The sequence below is a fragment of the Nomascus leucogenys genome, chromosome 13 (genome assembly GCF_006542625.1).
Source record: "Nomascus leucogenys isolate Asia chromosome 13, Asia_NLE_v1, whole genome shotgun sequence".
NCBI lineage: Eukaryota > Metazoa > Chordata > Mammalia > Primates > Hylobatidae > Nomascus > Nomascus leucogenys.
The window spans coordinates 56,872,214-56,889,883 of record NC_044393.1 but is presented as its reverse complement, the minus strand read 5'-3'; the positions used below and the strand labels follow the sequence as shown (position 1 = coordinate 56,889,883).

Below are 17,670 nucleotides of genomic sequence, written 5' to 3'. Positions count from 1 at the left end.
TTTACAAGCTGTATGTCCCAAGAAAAAGTATTTCCATTTTAGTGTGGGTTTGGGGTGTGTGTGATTATTTTATCATTTGTAAGAATAAAATAATAATAATAAAATAATAAGAGTAATTGCCCCCAAAGAGTTGTGAAGGCTAACTTGATAATGTGCATTTAAACATTTTGTAAAATTGATCTTTTAAGCATAATAGAAACAGGATTGAGATAAGAATTAAAAACTTAAACATTTTGTGTAGAAAATGCTAATAATTAAAATAATAACTACCATTTAGTAAATGCCTATAGTGTGTTGGATGTAAACTAGATGCTTTGGAAACCTTATTTAATCTTCACAATCACCTGAAATTTGAATATCTTTATCCCCATTATGCAGGCAAGGCTCAGAGAGGTTAAGGAACTTGCTGAGGATCATTCCTTTAAAAAGACCTTATTACTCACAAATGAAGTAAACAAATAATATTTAGTTTGTTTCATAGTTTCCTTAACTATAAATTGTAAAACTCTAACTCCCAGAAACAATAAGGAAATAACTGAAATAGGCAATACCTTTGAATTTCACAATTTTTTAATTTTACAAGGTAAAAAAATCAAATTTTAAAATTCTGTTGAGTAAATTGGAACAGTCTGGACTGGAGTTAGGGGCAATAAATAAACTTTAAATCTAATCTGTCCCAACACTTCAATGTCTTAACTTCGGAAATATTTCTGGGAAAAAAAGTTGATGAGAGTATCTTGCCTTGTAAGTAAAAAAATTGACTAATTCATAAACTGAATCAATTTTGTTACTTTTTGGCAAATTAAAAAATAAAATAAAGCTCTTGTTTACTTACCTAAAACAGCCATGTCCAGCTCACTGGAATAAAATATCGCTGTCGCAAAACACAATCTAGGTCCCTTAATCCTGCCTTTTTTGATCTTAAAAGGTGGTAACATTCAGTTCGGAGCTCACTCATCTGTAAATTGCGTCACATTATCTCTGAGTTATTTAAGAAGCAAGCTCTGTTTGGTTCCAGGCATTTTCAACCTGCTAAAGGCAAGAGGAAGTGTTCACCACATAGTTCCAAAGGTCTTCAACTTGCCACAGCCAACAGAAAAATCAAAATGATTGAACCCTTTGGGAATCAGTATATTGTGGCCAGACCAGTGTATTCTACAAATGCTTTTGAGGAAAATCATAAAAAGAGAGACAGACATCATAAGGGATTTCTGGATCATGCCAAAGCGTGTTGTAGGTAAGATATTTTTTAAGGTATTGGCATTAGGAATACATTTTTGAAGCACTTTCCCTTAAATTTTCTAACTTTCCAACTCTCCTTTCTGGCTCTAGTCCACAGCCTACAGTCCTTTCCTCTTTAGTTTCCAAACCTCCTACTCCCTGCCAGAGTTGGAAAGGTAGTGTCTAAAACGAACCCTATCTCGGCTTATCAACACGGTCTTTCCAAATCAGACAACTAACAGATGGGGACAGAGGAAAATTCTCATTTGAAATATTGCATGATTCGAGCTGAGGATGACAAATAGGTCTATTATGGTTAAAGAAAAGCAACCATTTTAAAAAATCCTTTGTTGGTGACCAGAGGGCAGCTGATTATGGGTAAAGAATGTTACTGGGAGTGAAATTACTAGTTTAATCTTTAGCATATTACCATCTTTACCAATTTCCCACCGACAGGTACTAAACTTAAAATTTGATATTAATTGACTGACCTGTGGCTTTCCACATTTTCAGCTGTTCCACACAAAAGGCCAAGAGAATTGTCCTCTCTTTGTTCCCCATAGCATCTTGGTTGCCAGCATACCGGCTTAAAGAATGGTTGCTCAGTGATATTGTTTCTGGTATCAGCACAGGGATTGTGGCCGTACTACAAGGTAAAATCTTTTTTAAGTATAATTTATACACCATAAAATTCATCCTTTGAATGTGTAGAGCTCAGAGGCTTTTCGTATATTCACTAGGTTGTGCATCTGTCACCACTATCTAATTCTGGAACATTTTCACCACCACCAACCCCTAAAAATTCCTTACCCATTAACTTCACATCCCCCCCTACCCTTTCTCTATGGATTTGCCTATTCTGGATATTTCATGCGAATGAAATAATACAATACATGGCACTTTGTGTCTGGTTTCTTTCACTCACTGTAATGTTTTCAAGGTTGATCCATATTGTAGCATGTATTAGTACTTCATTCCATTTTATGGACAAATAAGTATTCTATTGTATGGACATATCACAATTTTTTTATCCGCTCATCGGTTGATGAACATTTGAGTTGTTTCCACTTGGGGGCTATTATGAGTTATGAGTAATGCTATTTTGAACATTTGTGTACAAATATTTGTGTGAACATGCTTCAATTTTCTTGGGTATATCACTAGGATTGTAATTGTTGGATCACATGGTAACTCTATATTTAATCATTTGTGGAACTGCTAACTTATTTTCTAAAGTAGCTACACCATTTTACATTTCCACTAGCAGTGTATGAGGGTTCAAATTTCTCCATATCATCAACACTTGTTATTGTCCATCTTTTTTCTTTTAGCTATCCCAGTGAGTGTGAAGTGGTATCTCATTGTGGTTTTCATTTGCATTTATCTAATGGCTAACAATACTGAATATTTTTTCCAGGTGTTTATTGGCCATTTGTATATCTTTTGAAAAACGTCTATTCAAATTTTTTACCCATTTTTAAATTGGGTTGTCTTTTTGTCGTGGAGTTGCAAAGGTTGTTTCTATATTCTGGATACCAGACCCTTGTCAGATATACAATTTGCAAATAACTTTTTTATTCTGTGAATTATTGGTTAACTTTCTTGATAGTATCCTTTGAAATACGCATTTTAAATTGTGATTAAGTCCAGTGTATCTGTTTTTTTCATTGGTTGCTTATGCCAGGGGTCCCCAATTCCTGGGCCACAGACCAGTACAGGTCCGTGGCCTGTTAAGAACTGGGCCACACAGCAGGAAGTGAGTGGCAGGTGAGCAAATGAAGCCTCATCTGTATTTACAGCCGCTCCTCATTGCTCTCTTTACCTCCTGAGCTCCACCTCCTGTTAGATCAGCGACAGCATTATATTCTTATAGGAGTGCAAACCCTATCGTGAACTGTGCATGCAAGGGATCTAGGTTGCGTGCTCCTTATGAGAATCTAATGCCTAATGATCTGTCACGGTCTCCCATCACCCCCAGAGGGAACCATCTAGTTGCAGGAAAACGAGCTCAGGGCTCCTACTGATTCTACATTATGGTGAATTGTATAATTATTTCATTATCTATTACAATGTAATAATAATAGAAATAAAGTGCACAAAAAATGTAATACACTTGAGTCATCCCCAAACCATCTCTCCTTCCCTAGCCAGTGGAAAAATTACCTCCCACAAAACCAGTCTCTGGTGCCAAAAAGGTTGGGGACTGCTGGCTTATGCCATAGGTGTCATTTCTAAGAAACCATTGACAAATCCAGGTCACAAAAATTTATACCTATGCTTTCTTCTAAAAGTTTTGTAGTTTTAGTTCTTGCATTTACATCTTTAATACATTTTGAATTAATGAGGTAACTTATTTTTGGGATCCAATTCTAAATACCATAAGAACCAGAGAACGTCTTTGATTCCTCCTGCACAAAGTAAGGACTCTGCTGCTTGTGTGTTTACAGGTTTAGCATTTGCTCTGCTGGTCGACATCCCCCCAGTCTATGGGTTGTATGCATCCTTTTTCCCAGCCATAATCTACTTTTTCTTCGGCACTTCCAGACACATATCCGTGGGTAAGTCAGTTACTGAGCTGATTAATGCTCACATTGTTTTTTTTAATGAATTTTATTAGCCATACATTGTATCAATTCCAAATTTCACATAATCCAGGAGAAGAGTCATGGTCTCCTGTGAGAATTAGGACCAGGGTTTGAGAAGGAGGTCAGGGTCACAGATGGTGGCCATTTTATTTATTTATTTATTTATTTTTATTTTTTGAGACGGAGTTTTGCTCTTGTGGCCCAGGTTGGAGTGCAATGGCACGATCTTGGCTCACTGCAACCTCCGCCTCCCATGTTCAAGTGATTCTCCTGCCTCAGCCTCCCAAGTAGCTGGGATTACAGGCATGTGCCATCACGCCTGATTAATTTTTGTATTATTGGTAGAGACAAGGCTTCTCCATGTTGGTCAGGCTGGTCTCAAACTCCCGACCTCAGGTGATCCGCCCACCTCGGCCTCCCAAAGTGCTGGGATTACAGGCGTGAGCCACCATGCCCAGCCTCACCAGTCATTTTATATGCTCTTATTCTGTGGTTGAAAGACAATATGCTTTAGAGAGGCAGATACTGACCACGATTCACCCACTGTTAATTAGGTCCGTTTCCGATTCTGAGTATGATGGTGGGACTAGCAGTTTCAGGAGCAGTCACAGCTCGCAATGAAACTACTTCGGGATCGTCTAACAGCTGGAGTGATAATTCTTTATCACCGGATGACGAGAGGGTGAATGCTGCGGTAGCAGTCACAGTACTTTCTGGAATCATCCAGGTGAGCACCTTCTCATGTAACTTGCCCACCTCAATCTGTTCATCTTGACTGTTACACATCTCTCTATTTTTCCTCCCCCTGCCACTCCTCCTCTATCTTCCCTTTGGTTTGTGTCTCTCCCTCATGGCCCATAGGAAATACTGTAAGAAGGGTCACTCACCACAACCAGAGGGAGAGGAGTGGGTCAACAGTACAAAAACAAATGAATGTGGGTCTAGACAGAGGGAAGAAGGGGAATGGAGAGGCACAAACAGTGACAAGTGAAATGCTTCAGCATATATCTGGGAATTAATAGGGTCAAGAAACAGCATATCTGGGAATTGATAGAGTCAAGAAACATAACTGTATACAAGAAATCATCATACTGGTGGCTTTGGAATTTTTTTCTTTAATTCTTCAGCAACTATAATCTAGTTGGAAGGGACAGGGGCTTTGAACTGTTCATGTCAATTTTGGGGAAAACCGAAGAGGATTATGGTGGAGCCTAAAGTCTCGCTCCCAAGCCATATGCTGACACCCCTGCCGAATAGTGAAAATGTCATGGACTTTTTGAGATGTTGCCTAAATTTATGGATAATGATATTATTGGTTAAGACCATTTCTTAAAGAAAGAAAAAGTCAATTTCTACAAGGACATAAGCATGTGTCTTATTGACAATTTGGTTAGTTATTTCTAATACATTTCTGAACCTGGTATAGAAATGGAACCCAACTGGGCTTTGGGCAGCCACAGCTCTGGCTGCATTCTGGAGACATGAGCAGAAAGACAGGCCAAATATCCAAGGGAAGGAGAATCCATCCAATTCACTTTATTGCAGAACAATGATGCTTTAGGGGTGAATTAACCATCCTTTTCCCCCAAGCACTTCTGATGTCCAATATGCAGTTATGTATTTCTTACACAAGTTGAGCAACTTTGAGGAAATAGGATAGACACTCGCTCATGCATGCTCCAGCAGCTAGAAAGTACAACTTAAAATTACATCAGCAAATGTATGAGGGCTGATGCTAGGTAAGTTTTTACTAGAAAAGGCCTATGAGTCTTCCAAAGACAGCACACTTAAAAATAAATTAAGTGCGAATAAGCCTGTTACTTCTTGGGGGCAAACTAGACTTATGTCCTATGTGAATACCATGTACCGTTCCACCTGGATGATGCGGCGGAAGGGAAGGAGAGTGAGGAGCCCTGGATGGGAGGTGTCCCAGGAGGCAGGGACATTTGCTTCTTCAAGGCATGTACATACAGGTTAAGCCTTTACGTTTTGTGTAATATTATTTCAGTTGCGGATCCTTGAGTTTGCTGAGGTATACTCCTAATCTATGCTGACAAAGGCTTTTGTTCTCTTTCCAGTTGGCTTTTGGGATTCTGCGGATTGGATTTGTAGTGATATACCTATCTGAGTCCCTCATCAGTGGCTTCACTACTGCTGCTGCTGTTCATGTTTTGGTTTCCCAACTGAAATTCATTTTTCAGCTGACAGTCCCGTCACACACTGATCCACTTTCAATTTTCAAAGTAAGTATTTCTTTCACCTAAAAAATACTGAAATACATGAAACTCACTACTGTGTTTTTAGAGAGCTTTCCTTTAATGCCTTTGCCATGGGGTTTACCTACAGGTTGTAAAATTTATTCATATTAAAAAAGCAGCACTTTGGGAGGCCAAGGCAGGTGGATCATGAGGTCAGGAGATCGAGACCATCCTGGCTAACACAGTGAAACCCCATCTCTACTAAAAATTAAAAAAAAAAAAATAGCGGGCATGGTGGCGGGCACCTGTAGTCCCAGCTACTCTGGAGGCTGAGGCAGTAGAATGGTGTGAACCCGGGAGGCGGATCTTGCAGTGAGTCGAGATTGCGCCACTGCACTCCAGCCTGGGCAACACAGCGAGACTCTGTCTCAAAAAAAAAGAAAAGAAAAAGAAAGTAAAGCCAGGCATGATGGCTCATACCTGTAATCCCAGCACTTTGGGGGCCTGAGGCAGGAGGATCACTTGACACTTGAACCCAGGAGTTCAAGACCAGCCTGTGCAACAAAGTGAAACCTCACCTTTACAAAAAATAAAATAATTAGCTGGGCATGGTGGTGCATGTCTGTAGTCCCAGCTTTTTGGAAGGCTGAGGCAGAGGCTCTCTTGAGCCAGAGAGTTAGAGGCAGCAGTGAGCTGTGATTGTACCACTGCACTCCAGCCTGGGCAACAGAGCAAGACATAGTCTCAAAAAAAAAAAAAAAAAGAAAAAGAAAAAGAAAAGAAAAAGGAAAGGAAAGAAAAGAAAAAGTAGCAAGGGAACAATACTGAAAATCAACCACATCTACCATACAGCTAATGTTAACACAATTAAGTAACGCTTACCTTAGATTTGACTCAAGTATTTTCCAAAAGGAAAAAAAAAAGTCTATGTTTTAAAAGCTTTACCAGTTTTTTCCAAGTTTTAAAATGTTTCTTAAAATCTTATTTTGAAAGAAATTTGCTAATTGAGTTATGATGTTTTCCTGTTTCTTGAAAAGCATGTCTCATTCTTTTAGAATTGAAGTTCTTGGGTCCTTTTTGCATCCTGTTTAGAAAACAAAAGAAAATTTACCAGTATGTAGATAGGACAGCAGTTCTCCCCTCCTCCAGAGGATGCAAAGCAGAACAGATAGTGTTCTTAGTTTTAAAACTTGGGACAAAATGGTAAAGCTTTTAATAACATAAATTATTTTTTTGAAAATACTTGAGTCAAATATAGGAGAGGTGTTACTTAATTTTTGTTGTTAACATTAGCTCGATGGTAGATGTGTTTGATTTTTAACAACTCTCAACAGTTTTTGGGAGTTGAGACAGAGCTTGCTCCCAATTGGAACCAACACTCTCTCACTTCCATCCAGAGGCATTCCAGAAGTGGAGTGTTCTAGAAGCAATTTGGGATCCAGTTTTGGCCTGCTTGGGCTTTTGGGGGTACGTGGATGTGGAACCCAACTAGCTTCAAGAAGTAAGACCATGCATAGTGCACAGTTAACCAGAAAACTATTTTCCAAAAGTGACATAGAGAGTCAGCTAAGAAATGTGAGGGGGTATAAGCCCCCCAAAAAAGGGCCAGGAATTGAGCATACTAAGCAAAACTATCAAAGATCAGAAGTTATTCCCTGGATAGTGTAGTGATGGCTGTGAAATAAAAAATGATGACCAAAGAGACCTAATAAAGGCAGAAGACCAGTGGTAAAAATGTGAAAAGTATCCAACAAAACTTGACACTAGCCAAAGAGATTCCCAGAAAAATGCCAGAAGCATTCTTAAACTAGTGTGCCACCTACACTATGCTAACTTTACTCTTCTCGTATCTCCATCGCTACTCTCTACAATTTCACATTCACGATTAAACCGGGGCAGAACAGGAAATCACTATCAGTCTCTATCAGTCTTTTTGCTTCCATGTTTATTTTTATTTGTTTGGAGATGTGTTGTATCCAAATTATGCATTAATATAGTGTTTTGGTGGTTTTTGTTTTTGTAATTGTAGGTACTAGTGTCTGTATTCTCACAAATAGAGAAGACTAATATTGCAGACATGGTGACAGCTCTGATTATCCTTTTGGTTGTATCCATTGTTAAAGAAATAAATCAGCGCTTCAAAGACAAACTTCCAGTGCCTATTCCAATCGAATTCATTATGGTAATTGATAATTTTCAGACTCTGTCATAGTTACTCTACTGTTTATATGTTGTAAGTCCTTCACCATCTGTAGCTCAGAAGGTTTTAGTGGGGCAGAGGCCATCTCTGCAGTTTTTGGGCATTATGTTTAGCATGGTTTTATTTTCATTCAGAATTTAATAACTTCCTCTTATGATTTTGAGTTAATTTTTTCCATGTGAGACAAGGAGAGTGCAGAAAGCAAGACCTTTGACAAAATGTTGTGTTAGAGCCATTTGAATTTAGCTGTGGTTCTCAATCCTGGCGGCATGTTAGAATTGCCTCCGAATTTCTTAAAAAGTAACAAAGCCTGGGCTGGAGTTCTTACTTAACAGGTACAGAAGTGGGTTTTGGCAATTTATTTTTTTTCAAAGCAAGACTCTTACTTGCATCTCACATTTCTAACTTGGGCCATTTGCAACTTTGCAGACCGTGATCGCAGCAGGTGTATCCTATGGCTTTGACTTTAAAAACAGGTTTAATGTGACTGTGGTTGGGGACATGAATCCTGGGTAAGTGTGTCTTCGATGATGGCATCACCATGCACTAAGCAGAGAGTTAGCAGTAGTGACAGGAGAGGTACAATCCGAACTGCAGGTCACCCTGCAGGTAACCTTCATCAGAATCCTCCCTGCACCCTGCATCCCTAAGGAAGGCTCACTGCTTTCCTTCTAGGAAGGAGCTACAAAGAAAGGCAGGGTGTGCAGTTCTTTTTTTTTTTCAGCCTCCCCACAGTGAATGCAGTTCTTAATATCAGAAGGCTTCTGCTTGTGGAAGAACTCACAAACAAGACAAGCAGGGACACAGACCAGTAGAAACTCACATGAAAGTAAAAGTTAGCAAACTAGTGAAAGTATAAAAATAAGCAAAGTAAGGCCAGATGCGGTGGCTCCTGCCTGAAATCCCAGCAATTTGAGAGGCCAAGGTGGGAGGATCACTTGAGCCCGGGAGTTCAAGACCAGTCTGGGCAACACAGCAAGACCCCCATCTCTTGTTTCTTTTAAACTATATAAATAATACAATAAAGAAAAATAGGCAAAGTAAACTGCTTCTCCTCATAAAGAAACATCAAGTGAAACCAGATTTCCTTGTCCATAAATTACTATAAACAATATGTAATGCTTTGTTTGAAGTTACTGGAGCCAAGTTCTGAAAGTTCAAAGAAGACACTGAAGGAACACAGGCACTCCACGTGAGCAGTCCAGATAGGCACACTCTGTCCTTTCTCCCGATCAGATTCAAAACAAGGGCAGAGCAACTTTTCCCACTGCAAAAGGATGAGAAGTCCAGTTTGCACAGGAATTTTAAAATGTATTTCATTACATTCAGTGGATTGAGAAGGAAGATCATTTTGTGTTGTTTCTTCTAACCACAGCATCAGTTTCCTCCAACTTACCAAGGAAAAGTTGTTTTCCTGTTTTGCTTTGTTTTGTTTTTTTAAAAGACTTCTCTCCCTCTCTATGCTTAACAAATATTTGAGAATTCGAGAAATCAACATTTATATGTATTTTTTTTACTTTAAAACAGCCAAATTCTTTTAAAGGCAAATCTATGTACTTTTTATTTTTTTAAAGAAAAAAAATTTGTTTATTACCAGATCTTCGTGTGTTACATTTCATGAATCTCAAGCATCACTTTTAATTTTTAAAGTTTTAAAGTGGAAATTAGGCTGAAACTGAAAGACTGTTTTTAGGGTTTCCTTCTATTCTGCCACTTTGAAGTGATTTCACTTTACTTAAATGTCTTGGGAGACATAAACCAAACAGAAAAAATTAATACTTGCAAAACCAAACAGGATCTTGTCAGAAGGGCTTGGAAAATAAAAGATAAACTTAAGATCACTGAGTTACACCTTAAATACCTCAACAACGGTCTTATTTAGTGAGTATATTTTCAATGCCAGTGTACCTCTCCACAGTGTGTGGGGTGTGGCAATGGGTAACCATTACATTCAACAGAGTGGCAGTGTAACCTAGTAGGTAAGCTCCAGTGTTCTAGAGGCAAAGTACCTGAGATTTGATTCTGACTCACTTTTTGAGCTTGAGCACATTACCAAAAACTGTGCCTCAATGTTCTTGGCTGTAAAAATGAGGCTAAAAATAATAGCTATCAAGTAGGATTCTTTTAAGAGTTGAGTGAGTTAATACATGTAACATGCTTAAGTGCCTGACTTACAATAAATGTTCAAATTACACTACTATTGTTACTAGTTTAACACCCAAATTAGGTAGCAAGCACTTGAGCTTTTTACGCTCCATTTTTTTTCTGGGTGACGATTGAGTAGGTATTTTAAGTTTTTGTTGATTGCAAATAGACTATAACTGGAAGGTAGTGATTATTAATTATTGCTAACCTACTGTTCATGAGTATGCCACCTTAGAAGTTATTTTGCAAAGTCTCATACACTAAATACAAATAATTTGGCTGAAGAAAAGTGCTCATTGAAACAGTAAAGGAAACACAAGGAGTATATTCAGATTCCAGAGGGATCCTATAATAATAGCTAACAGGCACTTTGTGTTTTACAGTGTGTAAATAGTATTTGCATTTATTATTTGACCCTCCCACTAAACTGTGAAGAAAAGAGAACAAGGACGGGCGCCATGGCTCACGTCTGTAATCCCAGCACTTTGGGAGGTCGAGGCGGGTGAATCACTTGCGGTCAGGAGTTCGAGACCATCCTGGCCAACATGGCAAAACTCTGTCTCTACTAAAAATACAAAAATTAGCTGGGCGTGGTGGCACACACCTGTAGTCCCAGCTACTTGGGAGGCTGAGGTGGGGAGATCTCTGGAGCCTGGAAGGTGGAGGTTGCAGTGAGCTGTGCACTCCAGCCTAGGAAAGAGGAGACCCCATCTCAAAAAAACAGAGAACAAGCGTTATTATCCTCGCTCTACAAATGAGGAAATTGTGACTCGGGAAGGGCAAGTGGCAGAGCCAGGAAATGAACCTAAGTCTTTAGACTGTAAATCTTCATCACGTCACTCTGTCTATGGTGTTCAGAGACCAGAACAAAAGAATAATAAGGTCCTGGTTATTAAAAAACAAAAACATTCCAAGCTAACTTTTGGATTTATAATGGCATCAGATATAATAGTACTTCTTCAAAATTATGGTATAATAGTACTTCTTCAAAATTAGTACTAAAAATGTGGAACAGCAATTCAGAAAGAGTTGATTGGACCTAATTAACCTACTTCCAATAAGTCTGATGTCAGAAATAGATGCTTACAGGAGTGGAACATTTTAGTAAATTGATGTTGAGTTTGAGATACATGCACCTTTTATGATACAATTAGTAAATATAACTGAACTGGTCTACGTTCATGAGGCTTAAGCACAGAAGTATGCCCTGTGAGTTGAAGGTTCCTCTGACATATATCACCTTAAAGAGAAACCCACTCTCCATTAGGGTCATGGTTGGCTGTAGCATTTCTGTGAAGTGCAGGGCAGAGTCCAAGGCCCATCTATTTGCTAGGAGTTTTCCATGAAAGGTTATTATCATCAATGGAAAGAAGACTTTTTTGCTTTCCTTGTCTCACAATTGTGTTTGCTCAAAGGACTTCATGTATGGATAACTATTGGGAGCATTATGAGTGATGCTTTGCAACCCAGTGTAACAATACAAGTGGAATAGAAGACATTTTGCTGGAAGCTTATAAGAATACACACACACATTATAGTGTGGTTTTACTGGCAAGATCATACCTGATTTACCACTATCCTTGGATTGAATTTGCAATCTTTTACCAAATTCAGGCAGTGTTGCTTTTCAGCATTAAGAAAGCAGATTCCAAAGTTGTCAGTGGAGCTAAATTCTCGTTAATCATACTCCAAAGTGAGACACAACTCAGCCTAGATTGCATTCATTCATTGATTTGCCCAATGGTTATATCAGTTTATAAATTGGTTGGTGACATTCAGACTTGCTTAATTTCAATTTTAGATTTCAGCCCCCTCTTACACCTAACGTGACGATTTTCAAAGAAACCATAGGAGATTGCTTTGGCATCGCATTGGTTGCATTTGCAGTGGCCTTTTCAGTTGCCAGCGTCTATTCCCTCAAATACGATTATCCACTTGATGGTAATCAGGTAAGTACACAAACTACACTGGGTCTCATTGGGCAACTTTAAATAACATTTTGCACACATAATATCAATGGTGCCACTTCTGAAAAAGGTTCCTTCTTGTTTTTCTGTCAGGAGTTAATAGCCTTGGGATTGGGTAACATAGTCTGTGGAGTTTTCAGAGGATTTGCTGGGAGTACTGCCCTCTCCAGATCAGCAGTTCAGGAGAGCACAGGAGGCAAAACACAGGTATGTCAAGATCTTTGCTGCAAGCACTGTCCTAGCGTTAGTAACTAGGAAATTCAAGCCAGGGGAAAAGTTGAGTTGGTGATGATAATTTTTTTATCCTCACAGATTGCTGGGCTTATTGGTGCCATCATCGTGCTGATTGTCATTCTAGCCATTGGATTTCTCCTGGCGCCTCTACAAAAGGTAACACTGTCTTTGGATAGCATCTCTACTTTTGGTGGTAAGTCAAGGACCCTGGTTCTTAAATTCTGAAAGCACAAACTAAACTAGGGGAAATGAGGTAATGACAAACTCTCAAGTACTCTTCTTAGCCAATACTCTGTGTGAGCCAGAAATATTTATTTTCCCCTGGCAACGTGTTCTGAATGTTAGGAACACAGATGCCCAACCTGCCTTATCTCCTCTACACTTTGCATGTGCATAGTCCCAAGTAGAATTAATGTTGAAATAGGAGGGCACCCTGGCACCGCACCTTCAACATGCATGGACTGAGTAGAGGTTTTCTTAAAGGTTAAGGTAATTAGGCCCTCTATCTAATTCAGAGAATGGCGCTACCAGCCACACAACTCGTTCTTAGGAACACACCCTGAAGCTTCTAGAACTTTGGTTTAACTCCAAGACCAACACTGTTGGATTGTGGGATGGGAGTGAACAGCCAGCACAGACCTCCCAGCCCTACTGTCATGCTCCTCCACCTATAAGCTTGAGGGTTTAGTTTAATACTTTGTAAACTGCTGCAGCACTCAGATATAAAACGTACCATCAGACCCTGGAAAGCAAAGGCCCTCTAGGAAACAAGATGACAGTAAATATATTGTTCCTTGTGGTTTTAATATAATTTTGAGGTGGTACATGGAGCCCTGTTGACCTCCTTCTAATCCTGGCTCTGCTACTTATTATCTGTGTGATTTGGGGCAAGTTACTTAACCTTGCTGAACCTCAAGTGTCACATTTGTAAAATAGAAAGGGAAATAATACCCACTACACAGAGTGACTATAAAAATAAATAAGATCATGTATGTGAACTACTTAGCTGAGGGTTTGGCATATGATAAATACTTGATAAATGATAGTCATTATTGTTAATATTATTGTTATTCTACATTGTATTACACTCCTGGCTACAAAGGACATAGAGATATGATACAGCCCACCAATGTCTATTGGCTGTTACCTAGGCCTTTTTTCCTTGTTGGTTGGTAGCCGAGCGGTGACTTTGGTCCCAGGTTTCTGGACTCCCAGTGTGGTCATCTCAAAAAGCTCACTGGCCAAATCCATCTTCAAGCAGGGCAGAGAACAATTTGCCAAAAATATGCATTCTCCATAGGCTATACTTCTGATTTCAAAATAAGTGGCATAAAAGGAATGAAAAAGTCACCACTAAAGAAATAGAAGAATGTATCTCAATAAAAATAAACGCACACACACTCACCCTTACAGAGAGAACTCCACCCTCTCATGCTTCTCCCCAGGTGTAAACTTGAGTTCTACCTAGCTCACATCAATTTGGAGACACTAAAGAAATAATTACCAAATCTTGTCTAAGATTTAATCAAAGCCCGTTTTATAAAGGGTCCTGTGATATGTTCTTTTTAGGCCATTGTGGTCAGGAATGTCTTTGTTTCAAACACCCAAATAACTATTTTGCTTCTTTTTATCATATGAAGGCAAAATAACCCATAATAAAAGCTCATAATAGATATTTGTTGAGTGCTCACTGCATGTCAGCAGAGCTCTAAGCATTTTCTCTTCATTTAATCCTTTATATCAAATGCAGTACAGATACCAGGTTCCTGCGGAAATTATCCCCCTTTCCTTTCTATGATTTCTTAATGCTCTGTAATCTTTACTTTAAAAGTACTCTGTTGTATATGTATGTCATCGTAAATTATTTCAAATTGTTTTTCTGTAGAATACTGACTGGGGGGAAATAATGCCCAGTGAAAAAAAAATGTCTCTTCGCACAGGTTTCTCTTGACATATTTTATACTTAGAGAATTAAAAGTCCTGCAAAATGGAGAGGCCTGTTGTACAGTCCTCTGACTTCTTCGCCTAGCTACCACAATGGTGACATCTTACATAGCTGTCATACAACATCAGTACTATACATCAGTATAGTATGTTAAGTAGATTACAGACTTTATTCAATTTTCACCATTTTTTAACTGGCATTCACTTGTGTGCCAAATTTTTTAAAAGTCACTTAAGACCATATTTCTTCTAAACTGTGACCTCTATTCTCACAGTTAGTAAAACTAGTTGCTTAGAAATGATATTATAAGGATTACCTGTGAAAATGAGAAATAAGCAGATCAGTTCAACTGTCCTTAAGATATAAAAATAAAAACTGTGTTTGGCTTTTCTTTGTACACTATGTTTTCATGGTATAGCAGTATACAAATTCCATAGTCCATTCAGAATAAAATAACTTAAACTGGCAGGGGGAACAAGAGGGTGAGGGGCATGTTCCTACAGTTATGTTAAAATCCAAAGAATGAAGAGAATATACTTAGCTATTCAGCATTTTTCACCTTAACTATCACAATTCCTGCAAGACAAAAGATCACATTCTGGCTGTGGAAGAATTGGAAGCCTGAAGCGAGGCTATAGGGATTAGTACTGGCCTGGGAAATATTCATTCATTGGCTCAGCCACTCATTCACTGACTAATTTTAAAGCCCCTCCTGTATGCATTTAACATAGTAGGTTCTGGGGATATAGCAGGAACTAGATAGGTATGTTTCATGCTGTCCCAGAAAGCCCTTCTCAAGTCATCTCATTCCAGGACCTCAAGCTCCCCAAGCTATTTTTTTTTTTTTTTTTAACAAAGAGCAACCCCCATCTCCTTGACTCCAATAAACAAACACACATTAGACTGGCTCTGCTTGGGAGGAATTTATTCCAAGTGTTTATCTGTCATAGGTCTGAAGGTCTGCCTTTCTCTGTCCCAAGGTGCAGGCTACTAAACGCCATCAGATCATCTATCTCATAATCACAAGAGCAGCCTAGGCCTTGTCACTGTTGTGGGGACAAAGTCATTCATAGGAACAGGTCAGAGTCCCAGTTCTGGTGTGTCTTGCGTGGCATCGCACACCGGAAAAGGGTGTAATGCTTTGATTTGCTTTGAGGCCCTTTAAAGCACACACTTATCTAGAGCCTTCACCTTTGCTTCCATACGGTTTATTTCATTAACTTAAAGTACATCTGATGTTTGTGTTTTTCACAGTCCGTCCTGGCAGCTTTAGCACTGGGAAACTTAAAGGGAATGCTGATGCAGTTTGCTGAAATATGCAGATTGTGGCGAAAGGATAAATATGATTGTGTAAGTAGAGGCAATAGTATTTGAAAGAGAGATAAATCACAATAGCATTTTAACGCTAATGTGAAATACATGTTTATATTGTAAACTAAGTGAAATATTGTTTCTATATATCCGTTCAAAAAAACCTTAGTTTGTTTTATTTGCTATTTTTAAATTGCATACTCTAATGATCATTTTCTGGGACTTTACTTTTTTTTAAATGGGCTACTTTTAATTTAAAAGAATGGACTCCATGAAAAACTAGTCTAGAACTTCCTTAGGCCTATTCTAAAAGTTCTTGCAGTAATCTCAAATACCACAGAAACTCTCTGAATTTAGGGTACACATGGCTTCTGTTCATTACATAATGTGTTTGTTTCCACAAATCTGTGAAGAACTTAATTTCTGAACATTCCTTTTGGAAATACTCTCATTTGGAAAGGCTCCCCCTTGCTCTCACATGCTTTGCTATTTTAACAGGGTCAAAGTCTGTGGTGTAAAAATGCCTGTTAACATACCCTTAGGTATTTAAAGATCATAACTAGTAAACTACACTTGGTTTACTTTTGTGGGGCGTTTTAACACCCTTTTGGCATGCTAAAATTCTTACAAAGATAGCAACCATTAATTAAATCAGCAGACCAAGAGTAAAACATTAGTATAAGCTCTACCGGGTAATTTGCTGATTTTTTTTTTTAAGATACAGGATCTCCCTCTGTCACCCAGGCTGGAGTGCAATGGTGCCATCCTAGCTCACTATAACCTCAAACTCCTGGGCTCAGGCAATCCCCCTGCCCCAGCCTCCTGAGTAGCTGTGACTACAGCTGCACACCACCATCCTCAGCTATTTTTTTTTATTTTTTGTAGAAACAGATTCTCACTATGTTGCCCAGGCTAGTCTTGAACTCCTGGCCTCAAGTGATCCTCCCACCTCAGCCTCCCAAAGTGCTGGCATTACAGGTGTGAGCCTTCACGCCCAGTCTAATTTGCTGATTTTAATGAACAGCAGCTGGTTCTATTAGGTTGGTGCAAAAGTAATTGTGGTTTTTGCAATTATAATTATCACTGTGACAGATAATTCCATTTCCTAAATGAGTTGGAGATGGGATTAGAAATAAATATACTTTCTTCGAATCCTCTTATATTTGTGTGTGTTTCTGTGGCCCAGAACCTGAGTCAGCAGAAATGACCTCTTGGGAAAAGTGTCTTCTGTGCATTTTGCTCCCTGGCCCAAGACGACAACTTTCAACTTCCACCACGTCTGGCAAATTTTTAAATTTTTTTTTAATAGGGACAAGGTCTCACTGTCTCTACCAAAAAAAAAAAAAAAAAAAAAAGTTTTTTTAAAAGACCCCGTCTTGACATTGTACTTTAATCAAAGTAAATTGTAGTGTATGTGTTGCTTTCTTTTCACAGTTAATTTGGATCGTGACCTTCGTCTTCACCATTGTCCTGGGACTCGGGTTAGGCCTGGCAGCTAGTGTGGCATTTCAACTGCTAACCATCGTGTTCAGGACCCAATTGTGAGTGCTCAAAGTGCTCTGCATCCTGGCAGGCTTGGACCTGCCCAAATCAGAAGAGAAAAAACAAATGTCACTGGCTAAGAGAACAGTAGTTGGTTGATAGGTGTGCATTTCTATCAGGATGGGGCAGTTTATCCTCCCTCCAGTTGCTCATCTCAAGGCCTGAAGGGCAATAGCATGGCCCAGCTTTAGAACATCAGCCCAGGGAGGAGACCTGCTGTTGGTCTGCTTCTGGCTTTGACTCCAGTTCAAATAAATCATATAAATCTCTGAGTCTATTCGCCCAGCTATAAACCAGAAGTAATTCTATTCCAAGCAGGTTT

General features: G+C 39.0%; 1 protein-coding gene across 1 annotated transcript in view; it reads left to right on the top strand.

Moving 5' to 3' along the window:
- The window catches only part of SLC26A3 (solute carrier family 26 member 3), a 38,278-nt gene that overhangs the window by 7,949 nt on the left and 12,659 nt on the right, over positions 1 to 17,670 (top strand). Inside the window, exons 2-13 of the mRNA XM_003268135.3 lie at positions 1,019 to 1,237; positions 1,735 to 1,874; positions 3,669 to 3,779; positions 4,361 to 4,533; positions 5,885 to 6,049; positions 8,034 to 8,186; positions 8,634 to 8,716; positions 12,151 to 12,298; positions 12,410 to 12,523; positions 12,629 to 12,706; positions 15,750 to 15,845; positions 17,241 to 17,347. Of these exons, the coding sequence (XP_003268183.1) occupies positions 1,107 to 1,237; positions 1,735 to 1,874; positions 3,669 to 3,779; positions 4,361 to 4,533; positions 5,885 to 6,049; positions 8,034 to 8,186; positions 8,634 to 8,716; positions 12,151 to 12,298; positions 12,410 to 12,523; positions 12,629 to 12,706; positions 15,750 to 15,845; positions 17,241 to 17,347 (1,499 nt within the window). The 5' untranslated portion in view covers positions 1,019 to 1,106. The remainder of the gene's footprint in view (positions 1 to 1,018; positions 1,238 to 1,734; positions 1,875 to 3,668; positions 3,780 to 4,360; positions 4,534 to 5,884; positions 6,050 to 8,033; positions 8,187 to 8,633; positions 8,717 to 12,150; positions 12,299 to 12,409; positions 12,524 to 12,628; positions 12,707 to 15,749; positions 15,846 to 17,240; positions 17,348 to 17,670) is intronic.